The sequence below is a fragment of the Pongo pygmaeus genome, chromosome 9 (assembly GCF_028885625.2).
Source record: "Pongo pygmaeus isolate AG05252 chromosome 9, NHGRI_mPonPyg2-v2.0_pri, whole genome shotgun sequence".
NCBI lineage: Eukaryota > Metazoa > Chordata > Mammalia > Primates > Hominidae > Pongo > Pongo pygmaeus.
The window spans coordinates 103505711-103521578 of NC_072382.2; the positions used below are offsets into that span (position 1 = coordinate 103505711).

General features: G+C 34.1%; 1 protein-coding gene across 3 annotated transcripts in view; it reads left to right on the plus strand.

The window, feature by feature from the left end:
- CEP126 (centrosomal protein 126) overlaps positions 1 to 15868 on the plus strand; it is an 85193-nt gene that overhangs the window by 20886 nt on the left and 48439 nt on the right. For all 3 annotated transcript variants that reach the window (XM_054438895.1, XM_054438898.1, XM_063671377.1), the window contains exons 3-4: positions 8813 to 8958; positions 13081 to 13192. In XM_054438895.1, the coding sequence (XP_054294870.1) occupies positions 8813 to 8958; positions 13081 to 13192 (258 nt within the window). The remainder of the gene's footprint in view (positions 1 to 8812; positions 8959 to 13080; positions 13193 to 15868) is intronic.

Below are 15868 nucleotides of genomic sequence, written 5' to 3' on the forward strand. Positions count from 1 at the left end.
TTTTGTCCATGTTTTAAGTTGGGTTGTTTGTCTTCTTCTTGTTGAATTGTAAGATATATATAGATATATAAGATCTATATATATATATATATTCTGGGAACAAGTTCTTTATCACAGATATATATTGTAAGTGTTTTCTTCTAACCTGTGGCTTGCCTTTTCATTTATTTAATAAAATCTTTCAAAGAGCAGTTTTACATTATGATGACATACAATTATCAATTTTTTGTTCTATGGTTAGCCTTCTCTAAGACATTTTGTCCACCCCAAGGTCATAACTTCTTGATTTCTTCTGGAAAGTTCATACTTACAGATTTTCAGTCTAGTTTTATCATTCATCTCTAATTATATGTGTGTGGTGTGATATAAGGGTTGAGTGGTTTTTTCACATAAGTTTATTTAGTTGCTGCAGCACCATTTGTTGGAAAATAATTTCCTTTCACTATTCAGTGGTCTTGATGCCTTTTTTGAAAATCAATTGAGGGTCTACCTCTGTGCTCTGTATTTTGTTCCATTGGTCTGTTTACTCTTATACTAATACTACATTGACTTGATTATTGTAGCATTATAGCAGGAATTCTCAACAGCAGTACTATTGACATTGTGGATGAGATAATTATTTATTATGGGGAAACTACCATATAGGAATTTTAGGATGAAGTATAGGATGTTTAACAGTACTTGCCTGCTGTCCACTAGATACCAGTAGCACACCCCAGACATGACAATTTAAAATGTCTCTAGACATTGTCAAAGGTCCACTTGAGGGGGAAGGGGCAAAACTCTCCTCAGTTGAGAACCACTTCTTTATAGTGAAATAAGATAGTGTGTAGCCTCTGATTTTGTTTTGATTCAAGATAGTTTTGCTTATTCTAGGTATTTTTACTTTTCCCTATAAATAAATCTGCCTGGTTTTGAGTGGGATTGTGGTGAATTTGTATATCAATTTAGAAAGACTTGATAACAATTCTAATTGCATTAATAAAATTGAGTCTTGCAGTCCATGAAATCCATGAACATAGCTTATCTCTTCTCCTCTTTCCCCCACCCTTTATTTTGGTTTGGGTTTTTTTGGTTTGTTTATTTAATTTCTCTCAGTGGCATTTTCTAGTTTTCAATACAGAAGTCTTGCATGTCTTTGTTTAATGACTCCTAAATATTTTGTATTTTGTAATGCTTTTATAAATGAATTTATTTAAATTTCATTTCCCATTGTTTGTTGCTTATATGTTGAAATACAAATGATTTTTCTATATTGACCTTGTATTCTAAGAACTTGTTAAATTTTCTCATTAGTTCCAGGAGTTATTTTATATATTCCTGATGATTTTCTAGTTATATAATTGTGTCATCTGCAAATAAAGAGAATTTAATATCTATCTTTCCAGTCAGTATGGCTTTTACTTTTTTGTTGGCCTCAGTGAACTTTCTAGGACTTCCAGTGCAAATGGGGAATAGAAGTAGTATGAGTAACCCTCTTTGCCTTATACCTTTTGGGGGAAGTATTTACTATTTCACCATTAACTATGTTGCTAGCTAGGGAATTTGGGTAGGTGCCCTCTATCAGATTGAAGAAGTTTCCTCTCATTCCTAGTTTGCTGAGAATTTTTATGAATGTGCATTGAATACTGTCAAATACTTTTTCTACATCTATTTTGATGATCATATCACTTCTCTCTTTTTTGTCAATATAGTGAGATGCACTAATTTCGCATTCCATGGATAACCCTCATTTGGTAATGATATGTTATTTTTATAAATTGCTGGATTTTATTTGCTAATACAGATTGAGTGCTCGTTATCTCAAATGCTTGGAACTAGAAGTGTTGTGGATTTTAATTTTTTTTAGGCTTTTGGAATATTTGTACATACATGATGAGTTATCTTGGGAATGGGACTCAAATCTAAGCATGAAATTCATTTATGTTTGATATACACCTTATACACATAGCCTAAAGGTAATTTTATGTAATATTTTTCAATAATTTTGTGCATGAAACAAAGTTTGTGTACTTTGAACCATCAAAAAGCAAAGGTGTCATTGTCTCAGTCACCCACGTGGACAATCTGTGATTGTTTGGTCATCACCACCATTCCTGAGTCTGAATTTATATGTTACTGATAAGCAATCATTTTCTTATACTTATTCACACTTAAGTACTTAAAAGTAAAAAATATGACAGATAACATTAACACATTGAAAAAATAATGTGTTCAAGGTAATGAACCAGTACAGTAGCATCACCGGAATACCTGTATCAGCTATCAGACAACAGCAACAGCAAACAAAGGCAGACTTTCAGTCTTCATGTCAGTACTCAAAAGTTTCAAATTTTGTAGCATTTCAGATTTTGGATTTGCTGATTAGAGATGCTTAACCTGTATTTTGTGAAGGATTTTTGTGTAATGTTGATGAGAGATATTGGTCTATAAATTTCTTTGCTTCTAATGTGTTGTCAGGTTTTGGAATCATAGTTATGCTGGCCTTGTAAAACATTGTGGGGAGTGTTTTGTTCACCTCTATATTTTGAAAAAGGTTGTATATGATTGTTGTTTCTCTTTTAAACGTTTAACAAAAAAAATTATAATATATCGGAACCTAGAGTTTTTTTGTGGGAAACTTATTAATTATACATTATTTTATTAATGTGTAGAGGTTTTCATATTTTATTTTCTTTTGTGTCAGTTTTGGAAAGTAGTTTCTTTTAAGAAATTGGTCCATTTTACCTAAGTTGTTGAATTTATTAGCATAAAGTTGTTTGTAATATTCTCCTATTATTTTTTAAGGCCTGAGGTATTTGTAGTGATATCCTGTCTTGCATTCATGATATTATTAATTTTTGTTTTCCCTTTTTTTCTTCATTGTTCTTGCTAGGAGTTTATCAGTTTTCTTAACATTTTCCAAAGCAACTTGTCTATGTTTTCTCTATTTTTTTTTTTTTTTTTTTTTGCTTACTGTTTCATCAGTTTATTTTCTTTTTATTAGATTCTTTCTTCTTTAGGATAAATTTGCTCATCTTCTATCTTGTTAAGGTGGAAACTGAAGTCATTGATTTTAAACCTTTCCTCTTTTCTGGTATAGCATTTAAAATTATAAATTGGCCAAGCGTGGTGGCTCACACCTGTAATCCCAAAACTTTGGAAAGCCAAGGTAGGAGGATTTCTTGAGGCCAGGAGTCAAGACCAGCCTGGGCAACAAATCAAGACACCCCCTCTTCTTTACAAAAAAATTTAAAATAAAATTATAAATTTTCTTCCAAACACACTTTTAACTGCATTTAACAAATTCAGTATGCTGTATTTTAATTTTTATATCATTCAAAATGTTTTTTTTACTTCTCTTTAGATTTTTTCTTTGATCTATGGTTTACTTAGAACTATGTTTTCATTTTTTCTCTAATTTCCAGTTATTTGGAGCTTTTCTAGATATCGTAATTGATTTCTAATGTAAATGTGTTTTGGTCAAAAACATACTCTGTAAGATTTTAATCTTATGAAATTCATTAACATTTCTTTTGTGGCTCAACATAAGATTTTTATGATGTACTTGGGAAAAGACTCTGTATTATGATTGTTGGGTATAAATTATTACTGTTCTATAAATATCAACTAGATTGACCCAGTTGATAGTGTTGTTCAAATATTCTATATTCTTACTGATACTTTTTTCCAGTTGTTCTGTTACTAAGAGAGGATGTTACAATATGCACCTAGGATTGTGGATTTGTCCATTTCCATCTTTAGTTCTGTGTTTGCTTCATGTATTTTGAAGGTCTATTATTGGGTTCATACATCTATATAATTTTTGTGTCTTCCTGATGAATTGACCTTTCTATCATTATGAAATGCTGTCTTTTACCTCTAGTAATACTCCATTTCTTAAAGTCCAATATTAATAACACTCTAATAAATTTGTCTGGTATTAATATACATAGTCAAAAACTTCATCTGATATTAATGTAGTCAAATAAATTTCTCAAGCTTTTCCATTCTTTTGCCTTCAGCACGTGTATATTTGCAATTGGGTCTTACTTTGTATCCATTCTAGCAAGTGTTAAGTCAGAAACTGTGAAGGGTCTGAGATTTTACCCTACTTGCAAGCTAATAATTTAGTTTACCATGATTTCACTCAGTACCAATGAGATGGTTGTTAATTCATGTTGCCTGTTTTGAAATATTAAACAACAAATAACTTTTGTTTCCTTGTTTTCACAAGTGTCTGCCATATGACATAAAGATTTAGTGTCTTCTTTGATAACTCAGATATGAGATATTACCAAACGACTTCAAATACTTTAATAGGGGAAGGCTTATAAACTCATTATTTAACAAATTCTCCTGAACATCTAGGCAGCCATGGATTTCTCAGACCAACTCTCAGATATACAATGTTGTATAGAGTTAGCTCCATATCAGCCATATTAAAGGACAGACCATCAAAGCATTTGCCCAGGAAACAAATCTGTAAGGATCACTGAAACATCACTAACATAAATCAGTAATACATACCAGCTGACTAAGATTCCTTCCTTACCTAACTAGATAAATGTAAATTGTTCTCATTATCAGTGAAGTAGATAGTGCTCTAAAAGAAAAATACAATAGTACAAAAAAAAATCCCTGGAACAGACATCTCTGTTTAAAAAAATGTCATAGGTATAACTTGTTTTATGCAGTTACATGCTGCACTATCAGCCATGAGACATAAAGACGACAGTTGCCTAAGTTGGCAGTTGCAGTGCGCTGATACTCTGAAACCAAATAATGCATGACATAGTGCTGTTTACTAGGAAGATTTTAATATCACAAAACTAATTTCTAAAATCAAAAAAAGTTTTATTCTTCAGAAAAGTATATATAATAAATGGATGTAATCCTTTTAAAATAACATAAAGAAGAAAATAAACAATTTTTGTTAATAAACATTTCTCCCCATCTCTACTATATAAATATTAACTGGTTTTTAAAATACTGACTTACAGTTATTATTCTGATCATTTGCTTCTATATAACAAACGACCCTAAAATTTAGTAGCTTTAAACAATTTATTAAAAATCTGTGTTGAATGGTTGAGCTGGTTTATTCTCCGTTGGAAGTTTCATGCTTTTGCACTCAGATTTGTGCTGTGGTTGGTGTTATCTGAAGATTCCACTTCGTTGGACATCCAAGATGGTTTCTTCAGTCACATGTCTTGTGGTAGGCTGAGAAGGCTAGAACAGTTGGAACCAAGCCAGTTATCTCTCTCCAGTGCTGTCTCTCCTGTTAGCTAGCTTGGGCTTCTTTTCAGCATGGTGATCTCAAAGTCACTGAAATTCCTATATGGGGTGTGGCTTTCCTGGAGTGAGCATTCCAGAAGTCCAAGTTGGAAGCTGCAAAATTCTAGCATGGGAAGTCACACAGTATCACTTCCATAATATTCTGTTGGTAATAAGAAAGTCACAGGGCCAGACTGATTAAAGGGGAGGGGACTACATAATCATGCTTCATTGGACATTATGTTTGGAGACTGACTATGGCTACCACAGGAGTGCTTGACACGTGATTTTATCTACTTGACACATGATTTTAATCTCAAGAACATATGAATGTAGAATTTGGAACTTTTTAAGCTGACTCTGTCAGCTTCTGCTAAGCAAGCTGTGCCTCCTTCCTCCCAACAGAAAGTAGAATACTCTATTATGACTCTATTTAATCGCTTTTGTTTTCTCTGTCTTCAAAGACTACATTAAGTACATTCATATTGTTGGGTAACCATCATCATTATCCATCTCCAGAACTTCATCTTGCCCAACTGGAACTCTGTACCCATTAAGCACAAACTCCCCATGCTACCCTCCCCACCAGCTGGTAACCCCCATTCTACTTTCTGTCTCTCTGAATTTGAATACTGTAGGTACCTCATTTAAAGTGAAATCATACAACATTTGTCCTCTTGTGAGTGGCTTATTTCACTTAGCAGAATGTTTTCAAGGTTCATTTATGTGTATGTAGCACATGCCAGAATTTTCTTCCTTTCTAAGACTGAAAAAAATTCCATTGTATATATGTGCCACATTTTGTTTATCCATTCATCCATTTATGAACAGTTGGGTTGCTTCCACCTTTTGGCTATTATGAATAATGTTACTATGAAAATGGGTATAAAAATATCTGTTTGAGTCTCTGTTTTCACTTCTTTGGGATGTAGTCCTCAAAGTGAAATTCTTTTATCCTATGGTAATTCTATGTTTAATTTTTTGAAGAATCAGCATACCAATTTCCACAGCTGCTGCACCATGTTACCTTGCCACCAGCAATGCATAAGAGTTCCAGTTTCTCTACATCCTTACCAACAGTTCCTATTTTTTATTTTGTTTTGCTTTTTAAATAATAGTCATCCTAATCGGTGTGGTATGGCATTTCATTGTGGTTTTAATTTGCATTTGCTTAATGATTAATGATGTTGAGCATCTTTTCATGTGTTTGTTTGTGTTTGTATATCTTCTTTAGAGAAATTTCTATTCAAGTCTTTCGCCCATATTTTAAAATCAGGTTGTTTTGTTGTTGAGTTGTTGGAGTTCTTGATATCAATCCTTATCAGATATGTGATTGGAAATATTTTTTCTCATTTCCTGTGTGGCCTTTTTACTCTGTTGATGATGTCCTTGGATCTACAAAAGTTTTTAATTTTGATGAAATTCAACTTACCTATTTTTCCTTTTGTTTGTGCTTTTAGTGTCATATCAAGAAATTATTGTCAAACCCAATGTCATGAAGCTTTTTCTGTATGTTCTCTTCTGAGTTTTGTTTTAGTCCCTGTATTTGGATATTTGATCCACTTTGAGGTAATTTTTATATGTGCTGTAAGGTAAGAGTCCAACTATATTGTTTCGCAGTATCCAGATATCCAACACCATTTTCTGTAAAGATTGTCCTTTTCTCATTAGATGGTTTTGGCATCCTTGTGGAAAATCATTTGACCATATATAGGAGGGTTTATTTCTGGGCTCTCTGTTCTATTCCATTAATCTATGTGTCCGTCTTTATGCTAGTACCGCACTGCTTTGATTACCATAAATTTGTAATAAGTTTTGAAATCAGGAAGGGCGAAACATTCTTTTGGGGTGGTTTTTTTTTCAATATTATTTTGGCTATTCCGGGTTCCTTGACATTGTATATAAATTTTAAAATGGATTTCGCTATTTCTGCAAAGAAAAAAAGTCATTGGGATTTGAAGGGATTGAATAGAATCTGAAGGTAGCTTTGAGTAGTGTTGTCATCTTAACAATATCTTCTTTGAATTCATTAACATGGTAGGTCTTTACATTTATTTGCATCTTTTCAAAATTCTTTCAGTGATGTTTTACAGTTTTTGGTGTAGAAGTCTTTTGCCTCCTTGGTTAAGTTTATTCCTAGGCATTTTTGTGCTATTGTAAATTGAGATTGTTTATTTTCTTTCTGCATTGTTCATTGTTAAGTGTATAGAAATGCAACTGGTTTATATGTGTTGATTTTGTATCCTGCAACTTTGCTGAATTCATTTATTAGTGCTGGTTTTACGTGGAATCTTTAGGGTTTTCTAAATATAAGATTATGTCATCTGGACTAGAGTTAATTTCACTTTTTCCTTTCCAGTCCGGATGCCTTTTTTGTTTTCTTGCCTACTTGCTGTGGCTATAACTTCTAATATTATGTTGAATCAAATGGTAAAAGCAACTTCTTATCTTGACCTGGGGAGATTCTTGAAGGAGATTGTTTTGGGAGCTAAAAATCTTCTCCCCCACCTCTGGTGCTACATCACTACATTCTACCTATCTCATATGTTGGACCACTTGGAGATCTATAGTCCTCTATCACCTGAAAGTATTTCCCTTAATCTGAGCTATTTAGAGTAGCATAATGTTCTAGCCTGGAGAGGTCTTTAGAAAGATGGTTAATAGTAACCTATGGCACTAAAAATTCTAAAAGAGTTCTTACCAACCATCTCCTAACCCCATGCATTCTAAGGAGTTCCCTTTGGAGGTTTCTCTACCAGTAATTTGTAGGCTTGCCTTTTCATTTTTTTTTTCATTTTCCAGCAAATAATTATTGAATCATACACACATATGCACGTGTGCGTGCACACACACACACAGTCTTCCAAGGACAAAATCAATTTTTGAGACAGTACAGCTTAAACTAGAGAACATAAATTCAAGTGTCTGGGGGTAATCAGAAATAAATGAAATAAGAAAGTTAAGAAAAATAGGGAATGGCAGGGATTAGGGGCAGGTGTTTGGAGCTATGTGTGATTAAGAATCCAGATTTGCCAGATCTTCCAAATTTTGAAGAGAAACTGGAAATCCACATTTTTGTGTAAATTTCCTGAATTTTTAGCACAGTTCCAACTTGACAGCCAATTTTAAACTTGTGGTCCAAAAGAAAAATAAAAATGTACAGGTTTTATTGAATACCTCGTAATTTTCAAAGCTACTTCTTTCACTAATGAATTCATTCTTCACATTACAGAAAATGGCATAGCTTCCTTAGAAAAGACTTTTTCCACAGCACAGTTTGCGAGGTGGGAATAGGTATGCAAACCTGCCAGAAATTAGAAAGGGCTGCATTAGAGAATCTTCTCTTAGTTGCAAGAGACCTGGATACAGTTCTGAAATTACCATTTACAAAGAAATAAGTCTTTGGCAAACACCTGTTTTAAAAAATTTAAAATTTGTTGTTTTTAAATAAAATTTTGAAAAATGAAAACATTGTTATATAATAAATGCATCATTTTGAAACTATTTTCTAAACTTACCACCTATTTCTGTTGCTTACTTTGTGTTTTAAATATAGAGCTTTTGAGGAGAAACGAAAAGAACAAGAAGAAAAAGAACACCAAATTAGAGAACAAATACTTCAACAAAGAAAACAGAAGTTTGAAGAAGTTACTGAAAAATTCCAGCGTGCCCATATTCCTCTTTCACAGCGGAGGAAAGCAGGTGCCTTAATTTCTAGAACAATATGAGAACATAAATTAAAGTTTTAATCTCATTTGACTTGAGTAGACAATAAAATCATAAATGAAGAAATGAAGTGGAAACAAACTAAAAAGACCAATATGACTTTTGAGTAAAAGCACTTTAATCAAATGAAAAATAGTCATTTGATTTAGGTTTAATTCAGAGAATATTGTTGGCTCTGTTACTAAATTCTGAAACTCACAGTTTGATTTGACTTCCAACTGGTTACAATGGTTTGTCTTTTTAAAATTGATTTGGTAAGTAGCTTAGTACAAAGAAAATTTAACATTTGGGTTCAGAAAATTAGTGTCACATTTATTCTAGTATTTTTTAATGGTTTGGTTCAAATTCATATTTGAGAGACTGGCAGAACAAAAAGTCTACAGAGTAATATAATCCAACAAGATAAAAACTTGGAACCAGTTAAGAATTTAAATATGATTATGGTTGGTTCTTTTGTATTATATCTACATTTTTATACCTTAAATAGTGAGACAATTAACAATATGTCAAAGCTTCATAAAGAATAGTGATAAGCAGAACCTTTATGTATTCAGCAAACATATGGTGTACTGTGTTGTACTTAGCCTTAGGCTAAGCTGAGATATAGAAAAATCTAATTGCATTCTACCATTAAAGATCTTACAACCTATTTTGGAGATGAGAGTGGTATAAGCAATGTCAATAACGTAATGATAATTGCTATGGTAGCAGAGTGTGTAAAGTGCTGTGAGAGCAGAGGAAAGAACACTAAACCTATGTCAGGACATCAAGGACATCATTCTTGGAAAAATGACTTAGGTCGGATCTTAACAAATAAGCATATTGCAAAGCAAACAGAAAATAAAAGGACATCCCAGGCAAAAGAACAGCTTGTACAAATAAATTATGTATTTCAGTGTATCTAAAGCATAGGTTGGGGAAAAGAAGAAAAATGGATATGAAGCTAGAAAAAATAAGAGGTAGCCAGTTCTCAAAGAGCTTTATATGCCATGCCAGGAATTTCATCTTTATGCAAAATACAGTCCACTTACAGTTTTTTTAACAAGAAAGCAAGCCATTGCTGTGTTAGTAATAAATATTACTGTTAATAAGGGCAGCTAGTAAAACTGCGCTAAATAACAATAGCTTAAACATGATAACAGTTTATTTTTCTCCCATATAATATGAAGTCCTGTGGTAGGCAGTCAAGAGCTGGTTTGATGATTATACTGACCTGAGAGACAGAAGGATCATCTGTCACTCGGCTCAAAAGTCTTTAGTACACAGTTTATACCCTCACTGTCGTGGTCACAATGTAGCTGCTAGAGCTCAACCGTCATACCAGTGTTCTAGGCAGGAAGAAAGAACAGGAAAAAAAAGATGTACCTCTGAGATCTCTGCTTGGCAACTTTATTTGCAAGGGAGTCTGAAAAATAGTTTTTTTAATGTAGGTATATTGCTACCCCTAACTAGAGTCTGTTACCTAGAAAAAAGGGAAAATGCGTATTAGGTGGGGAACTAGGGGTCTCTGCTGTAATTAGATTTGTTAGAAAGATAATCATAGTTACAAGATGGAATATAGATTGAAGTAGAGACTTACTAAAGTAAGTAGACTAGTAGGATACTATTTAAATAATTATGGTAAGAGATGTTAAGCTCCTAAATTAAAGCAGTGCATTGAGTGTAAGAGATAAGATTCATATTCATCCATATCCATATTCATCCTTTTTTTTTTTTTTTCAAGACGGAGTCTTGCTCTTCTTCGCTACTGTGCCCAGCCAGAGATACTATATTCAAGAGATATAATCACGGCCAGCCGAGGTGGCTCATGCCTGTAATCCCAGCACTTTGGGAGGCCAAGGCAGGCGGATGGCTTAAGAGCTGACAAGTTCAAGACCATCCTGGGCAACATGATGAAACTCAGTCTCTACAAACAACACAAAAATTAGCTAGACATGGTAGTTCATGCCTGTAGTCCCAGCTACTCAGGAGGCTGAAGTGGGAGGGTTGCTTGAGCCCAGGAAGCGAAGGTTGCAGTGAGCCAAGATCACACCACTGCACTCCAGCCTGGGCAACAGAGGCAGACCTTATCTCAAAAAAATAAATAAATAGATAGATAGTAGGATTTAGTTACTAATTTGATTGAAAGTGGTGAAAGAGGCCGGGCGCGGTGGCTCATGCCTGTAATCCCAGCACTTTGGGAGGCTGAGGCGGGTGGACCACCTGAGGTTGGGAGTTCGAGACCAGCCTGGCCAACATAGTGAAACCCCATCTCTACCAGAAATACAAAAGTTAGCCAGGCATGGTGGCGGTTGCCTGTAATCCCAACTACTACGGAGGCTGAGGCAGGAGAATTGCTTAAAAACCCAGGAGACAAAGGTCGTAGTAAGTAGAGGTCGCACCACTGCACTCCAGCCTGAGCGACAGAGCAAGACTCTCAAAAAAAAAAAAAAAAAAAAAAGTGGCGGAAGAGAGGCTAGAAGGAGAACAGTGCCTCTATAAATTAGCAGAAAACCTCATTTTAAACATTCAATAAATAATTTTTTAATTAATTTATTACTTTGATAGATGCATCCTTTATGATGCGAATATGAGCAGACTATCCTGTAGCTTTGCATTCTTCATGTAATTACCAGTTGATTAGGGAAATGGATTGTCTCTAGAGTTCAAGTTTGTACTAACCCTTACATAAGAACATACTGTTTTTGCTTAAACTTTTTAAATAAATTACAAACATTGTAATAATGGAAAAGTCTGATGACATGTTGGTGTTTTAAAAAAGAAAAGAGGAAGATAGTTTGAAAGTACCCACGAAGAGCTAAAGCCAGAAATTCACTCACCGTATTTCTAGGCCTTGAGTTATTTATAGTATATGATATACTATAGATACCATGTATAGATAGATAGTAGATTTATAGTATATGATGGGAGGAAAATGATGTCTCCATTTGAGAGGGTTGTAGGAGAAGACAATATTTAGAGAGAGAAGTAGGGTAAAATAGAGTATGTTGAATACCAAAGTGCACAGTGGAAAGCTTTGAGAAAGTGGTTATATATGGGACATAGGGTTATATTAAAGGTTGTGCAGTACAGTATATGGATGAGTGTCCATACTAATGTATGATCTTGAGCAAGTTACTTGCCTTCTCTATGCCTTAGTTTCCTCAGTTGTAAAATTCAAATATACCTCATAGGCCATAGTGAGGGTTAAATAGTTTATGTGCATTAAATGCTTAAAAATAAGGTCTATAAGTGCTCAGGAAATGTGGTTTTTTTGCCATTTTATTTTATTTTATTTATTTTATTATTATTATACTTTAAGTTTTAGGGTACATGTGCACAATGTGCAGGTTAGTTACATATGTATACATGTGCTATGCGGGTGTGCTGCACCCATTAACTCGCCATTTAGCATTAGGTATATCTCCTAATGTTATCCCTCCCCCCTCCCCCCACCCCACAACAGTCCCCAGAGTGTGATGTTCCCCTTCCTGCGTCCATGTGTTCTCATTGTTCAATTCCCATCTATGAGTGAGAACATGCGGTGTTTGGTTTTTTGTCCTTGCGATAGTCCTAATCATCATTGAGAATGATGATTTCCAATTTCATCCATGTCCCTACAAAGGACATGAACTCACCATGTCTAAAACACCAAGACCAATGGCAAAAAAAGCCAAAATTGACAAATGGGATCTAATTAAACTAAAGAGCTTCTGCCCAGCAAAAGAAACTACCATCAGAGTGAACAGGAAATGTTAGTTGGTGTTTTTGTATGTTCCCCTTTTCTTCATAGGAATATTTATAAATTTTGTCAGAAATTTATGGCACTATGAGATCAAATATAGGGGAATTTGCATGCCAGGATGAAGAGCCCAGACATTTCTCAAAGTCTCTTTTTTCCTGATAAATATTCTTAAAATTGGTGATGAAAACTTTGAGGTAACACATTCTCTTTTGGGAATTGAATGTCAAAATTTAAAGTATTTACACTATTCTGAAAATATTTTATTTTTACAAAGTTTTAAAGTAATATTTTATCATTAACCAATTAAATTATATGTAAAGTGACCACTGAAGATAAAGTGATTCTGTACTGTTCGGTCTTCATTATCTCTTTAGTTTTCCGAAAACCAGTTCCTCCATTAGAAGAGGCCCTCAAACAAATTCAGGAATCCAACTTAAAATCAGAAGTAAACCTTCCCTTTTCCCGTAGACCAACAATAAACTGGAGGTAAGTAATTTATGATTATTGTATACAATTATTACAGTAATTGTATAACCATCTAGTTGCTGTGCTTGTCAGCTTTCTCATCAGCTACTCCTCACCTGTGTTTTAGAGTTTATTCTTTTATTTTTACAGATTAAATTGAGGTAGAGTAGAATGAAAATTGCTCCAAGAATAGGTCAGAATTCCAATTTGTTGTCTTAAAGTCCTTGGTATTACAAAATACTATATATGTTAAATAATTTTTGTGGACCGTACCATCAAAACACTTTTTAAATATTGATATTGATATTTTGATTAAAATGTTGATATCTTTACTGAGAAGAGAAAATTATGTTGAATTGTAATAAATTTAGGTAAAAAGAGTAATTTTATGGTAGAAATGGGTTTTTCCTTACTGAAAATCTCTCCTGGATGTCTTGAAAAGGCTATAGAGTCTCCTGGTTCTTCTGCAGGATGGCATAAGTGAATCATCTAGAAGTAATAGGATGGACCGATCAACCACTGGGTACCCTCGGACATCCTGTATCTTCCATTTATTTATTCCAAACATTTGTTAACGCTACTACGTGTATAAAAGTAGATCAGGCATTATAAGGGGATATGGAGAAGTATATACTATTGTAAAATATAATCCCTAGTGCATAATCTAAAAGATAAGTGAAATAGTGCTTCAGAAATATAGAATAGTGCCAAATGAGTAATTACAATAGTATATAAAATTCATTTATATAAATACATCTACAATTCAGACAATAAATTATGTTAATATCTTACCTGTGCATAATGTTATTACATTTTTAGAATATCTGTGGGCAACAGTTCCCTTGATTAGGACTAAGAACAAGTAAATATATCCTCTTGATCCTAATTAGAGTTCAGGAAAGACTTCATAGGACAGAGACTTCTTCAGCAAAGCTTTGAAGAAAATAGTAGTTATTTGGAACAAGTGAGTGGATGGCATTTTAGACAGAGAGATGAGCATGTGCAAAAGCCAAGGGCAATCGAAGGCATGATATACTCTAGGAGTAAGAGTATGTGTACATCATAGAATGCAAAATACAGATGGCTTTGCCAGATACAAGATTGGAGAGATAAGTGCATCTGTATGCCAAGAAATATAAACTTTATCTTGAGAGTTTAAGAGGAATCAATGAATAATTTTAGGCAAATTAGCGATAAGATGAAATTTTCTTTTTAAACATATTATTCCAATCCATTGTGAACAATTGTGGATAATGGATTGAAAGCTAGGGATATTTCAATAAATGTAGAAATTATATAGCCTAGAGCTCAAGAGAAGGACTTAGGCTAAAGGCATTTGAAGCCAAGGTAATGGATATGGTCAACTATGGAGAGTATGTGTGTGATGAGCACTGAAGAACAGCAACATTTAAGGAAGTGGAAAAAGAAGAGAAGCTTGCAAACAGAATGGCTAGAATGGCTCATATAGGACTAGGAGAGGTCAGTATCATGAAAACTAGGGAAGGATAAATTTTCATGGGAAAAAAATAGTTTACAGAGATCAAATGACTTCTAAAGAATCAGACACAGAATGTCTGTCAGTCAGGATCCTGGCAGGGAACAGGAGGTACACTTAAAAGAGGTGACTGAGAGGTTAAGTAAGGGACTATAAAACCAACAAGGATGGTAAAGCACCCCCAGAACTGACACAAAGTCAGTATTACCAACACAGACCTGAACTGAAAAGAGCTATATTGTAGAAGAAGGAGGCTAGACAGGTCCTGTGGTCCTAGGGAGAGGAATGTAAGCCACTGCTAAAGCAAGCCCAGCAGGGAGGAAGTCAGAGGAATAATTATCAAAAACCTCTTTCTTCTGTCACCCTCCTTTCTCCTTCTGGTACCTTCCACTGGCCAAACTCAGCCATAAATCAAAGAGCAAGGGATCATTCAGTCTCTTGGAGCAGAGTCAAGTAGAGAAATGTGGTAAATGAATCTGGAAGGGCAAAGAGAGAATATCCAACACAGAAACAATGGGTCCACTGTATTTCACAACAAAAAAAGTTACTGACAACTTTTGTCAGACCAATTTTAGTGGAGTGGTGGGGGCAGAAAATAAATTGCAATGAGTTGAAGAGAAATGGAGAGCAAAAAGGATAACAAGTTTAGTTTGACTGTGAAAGTTAGAGAGTGATAGGACAATAGCCAGAAGAGATGTATGGCCAATATATGGCTTTTCCCTTAAAAAAGATCTTATGATGTTTAAATATGAATATTAAAGTGATGAGCAACAGAATTGGAGTCTATAAAGGTAGAGTAGGATAAAAATGTAAGTACTTATTCTGTGTTAGACATTGATTAGCATGGGTTACACATGTGAATGAGATATGGTCCTCTGCCTAGCAAGGGTTTGCAATTACATTATAATACTGTTTGTTGGTCTTTACAACATAATACAAATATAATACTGTATAATGGGGGTTGTTACAGAAATACTAGCAAAGTAATAAAGAAGTACAGCATTGAAGGTAGAAGGTAGTCTTAAAGAATGAGTTAAGATTTATCAGAGAAGCATGTGTTGGGTTTTAGGCATATGCAGTGCTACAGTGTTGTGAAAGGCATAGACCCCTGAGGAAATAGAACTTATTCAGAGTGTCGAGACTACAGGATGTGTTGCTGATGGGACAGGGGATGATCTAGAAATGTAAATTGTGATCAGATG